Genomic DNA, 3497 nt, shown 5'->3' with positions numbered 1-3497 from the left:
AAGAATCTGCCTGCCAGTACAAGATATGCAGGAGAGCTGTGGGTTTGAGCCCTGGGTCAGGAAGATTCCCTGGAGCAGGACATGGCAACCCACTCCAGTATTCTTGCCTGGGAAATCCTATGGACAGAAGAACCTGTCAGGCTACAGTCCATGGGGTCACAAAGAGTCAGACACCACTGGGAACTGAGTACGTACACCATGCCTGCTATGAAAAGAGAACACCAGGTGGGAGGTGACAGGGCTCTGCAGGGAAGTTAGGCAGACCAAGCAGGCAGTGAACTGGCAGATTAAGGGAGCAAATACCAAGTGGAGGCAACAAAACAATTGCCTTTTGTTTCTGACTTGTGGGCTTTCCTTTTATCCATCTGAGAGGTTTGACTCTGGCCTTGCCTTGACTGGCAGTGTAGTGCGTCTATGTGAAGCAGCGGCGAGAACTGGACTTCAGAGGGCGGAAGATTCAGGTGGTCCTGGCCAAGGGCACCTCGCTGCCACAGTTTCCAAAGAGGTCAGGCTTCATCCGGGTGAGCCAGTGCCAGGTGAAGCTAGCCGTGGAGAGCGCTGGCAGTAACCAGAGCAAAGGTAAAATGAAGGCAGCTGTTGGTGTGCTGGTGTGCCCTGTGAAGGCTGCGTTGATGTGAGGCTCAGAAAATGCAGGATGCATTTCCCCTGAGGTCAGAGATCTGGGCATGGCTTCAAAGGAAACAGAGGAGACTCAATTCACCCCTGAAGTTTGGCTACAATGCAAGGTGGATGTTTAAATCTGATCAATCTATTTTTTACTTACTCTTGCATTGTCCAAACGAAATCAGAACATCGAAGTGAACCAAAAGGTTTAGGAATTCACTTCAGGCTGCTCTTGTTCTGCACATTCTGGCTGGAGGTGAGCAGGAAGGCTAGTGGGACCATCTCCGAGGATGTACCTCTCACTCAGCAAAAGCTAAGCGACTCAGGACCCGTCTGCCTTGAGGTCCATACTCAGGAGAGCATCTGGGAGGGGTTTATGTGGCCACCTGCTGGACTGGAATGGGTATGGCCTGGAGACTGCAGGGAAATCTGAACATTGTTCTGGTGTGTGTTAGATCTGCCGCCTTGGATGTATCACCCCACTCTCCTAAGTCTCAATTTTATCATTTATAAACTGGAGTATAATTTTATCAACTTTTATAATGAAGATAATTGAGAGCAATAACTGAGATACATATCCAAATATCTAGCACTTATGCTATGCTATGCAATGCTATGCTAAGTCACTTCAGTCATGTCAGACTCTACGGACTGTAGCCCCCCAGGCTCCTCTGTCCATGGGGATTCTCCAGGCAAGAATACTGGAGTGGATTGCCATGCCCTCCCCATCTAGCACTTGCCATGGGTTTAATAAATAGCAGCAGAATGTGCTTTGACTATTTGCCAAAGTGTCCCATAAAGGAGATGGAAGAGTCCACTTGAATTGGGTGTTACCTCCCTCCTTAATTTCTTGGCCTGAATGTAAACCTGGATGTTTGCTGCTGTATTTTTCCTCCTTTTGAATTGTCCCTTGTTTCCCTCTCTAGTGTTTATTTATTGCTTCATAAACCCTGGTGGCCGGATTCCATCCTGGCTCATCAACAAGGTTGCCAAGGTGAGACCCCCAGAGGCAGGGGGGAAGCGTGCTTGACAAATGTTGACTTACCCTGTGGGGCTGTTAGACTGAAGAGATGTGCAATTTCAGGCCTCATGATGCTCTTTTACGAAGCAGCATGGTTGACTGACTCTGATTAGGACTGGGGTTGCCAACACCCAAGACTGAGGTAGGGGAAAAGACCAAAATCTTCACCCAGAATATCAGCTCCCCACTACTTTCCCACCAAGATCCCACCAACATCACTCTCTGGAACCTTTGGACAATAACCTGGTCCTTGTAGGAACAAGGGTGCCTGTGGACCCTGTATCTGCTTATGTAGGAGTTAGGCCAACATGGCTTGGGAGACAATGAGATATGCTCAAGCCTGGGGAAGCCTCCAGTTTCATTTTTGTGTTTTCTTTCTATAAGGAGAAGGGACTTCAGTGGTAAGCAGATCACTCCTGGAGACCATTCAGTCTGCTTTGTGAGGTCCTACTTACGGGCTGGTGGGCTCACCAATTCACAGGGAGAGTAAGAAAGTACACAAACTTGAGTAAAACACATCATACTTTGAATTCTGGTCCCTACTTCCGACTGTGTAATCTAAGGAAGCTATCAGTTTCTCCCCTCAAAAAAAAAAAAAAACACGGAGATGGATATTTCCACAATGTAGAGAAGGAGTAACCAAAACATTTGGGGAAAGTCTGGGCAATGTTCAACACTAAATAAGGGATGACATATCCTGCCTCTTGCTCCCAATTCTTACCAATTTTCTAATTTTGTAAAGCAAGTCCTTTCTTTCATCTTTTTGGAAGAATCGCACAGCCCAGCCCAGTCACATTTCCTGAGTTTTCTTTTTCTTTTCAAAAATAATGTCTTAGACTTGTCTTAGCTTTCTACTAGCGAAAGCTAAAATATGCAAGGTCTGAAAACTGTGGACCCTAACTTACCTGTGCCCTGAGTCTTACCTTTTTCGTCATCAGTGCCAACATTCCGTTGAAATCTTACCAGGAGCCCTATTGTCTTATTTATTATTCCCCAAGGCATCTTCCTTCACCTTTGCCACATCCTGAGAGTTAAGAGTAGTTGCTGTGAGGACAGAGTAATGACAATCTCCTTTTCTTTGCAGAGTGCAATTCCTGGCTTCCTGGCTGACCTGGAGGATGCCTGCCTGAGGTACCAGAGGAGAACCTAAGAGAGATTTGGGAGCTTTTTGTTCATGAATGATGTCCCTGGAAGTGCCCCAACTACTGCTGCTCAGGATGTCTGTCATTTTTCCATCTCAGAAGCCTGCACACACTCCAGCACCTTGTGCCCAAGGGTGCCAGCCTGATGCCTGGCTTCCTTTCCCATTCTCCCCACTCTGGGACACACTGCCTTGTTTCACTGTAGAATGTGGGTCAGATTCGGAAAACCCTTGATTGTTTACTTTTTTAAAAGGGAATCCTCATGAGGGAATCCAGTCATTCCATTGTTGCATTCTAGGGGGATGGTTGGTGGAGTGGTAACACTGCCTAAGAGTGACTGACCCGAGCAAGTTGTTTCCTTCCTACGTGTGAGCTTTTGCAACACAAGAGCAGAGTTGACTTGCAGTACAGAAAGAATGGAAGACTCATGTCCATTTCCCTTTTGCTTTGCTGACTTGATTTGCCTGATTTGAAATGATAATCTAAGCCTCTCCCCATTTCTATTTGTACAGGATCATGAGCAGTTTCAATTTCAAATCATTTTGAAAAATGTTGCAGACTTGACTACATGTCTAGTGTGGTGACAGTTATTTCAGTACTGGTGTCTAGGTTTTTCTCTGCCACTGGAGAAGGCTGTCTGTACCTTAATTGCTCTGAATTTCTGGACACTGAGGCACCAAGACTGCTCTGGCAGTTAACAGAAACCAACC

General features: G+C 46.5%; 1 protein-coding gene across 1 annotated transcript in view; it reads left to right on the top strand.

The window, feature by feature from the left end:
* Positions 1-3021, top strand: part of PCTP (phosphatidylcholine transfer protein) — a 9326-nt gene extending 6305 nt beyond the window's left edge. The window contains exons 4-6 of the mRNA XM_010852952.1: positions 408-579; positions 1551-1618; positions 2730-3021. Of these exons, the coding sequence (XP_010851254.1) occupies positions 408-579; positions 1551-1618; positions 2730-2795 (306 nt within the window). The 3' untranslated portion in view covers positions 2796-3021. The remainder of the gene's footprint in view (positions 1-407; positions 580-1550; positions 1619-2729) is intronic.
* Positions 3022-3497: the final 476 nt, after the last annotated feature.

Source organism: Bison bison, unplaced genomic scaffold (genome assembly GCF_000754665.1).
Source record: "Bison bison bison isolate TAMUID 2011002044 unplaced genomic scaffold, Bison_UMD1.0 scf7180017864317, whole genome shotgun sequence".
Lineage (NCBI taxonomy): Eukaryota > Metazoa > Chordata > Mammalia > Artiodactyla > Bovidae > Bison > Bison bison.
This window is presented reverse-complemented; position numbering and strand designations above follow the sequence as displayed.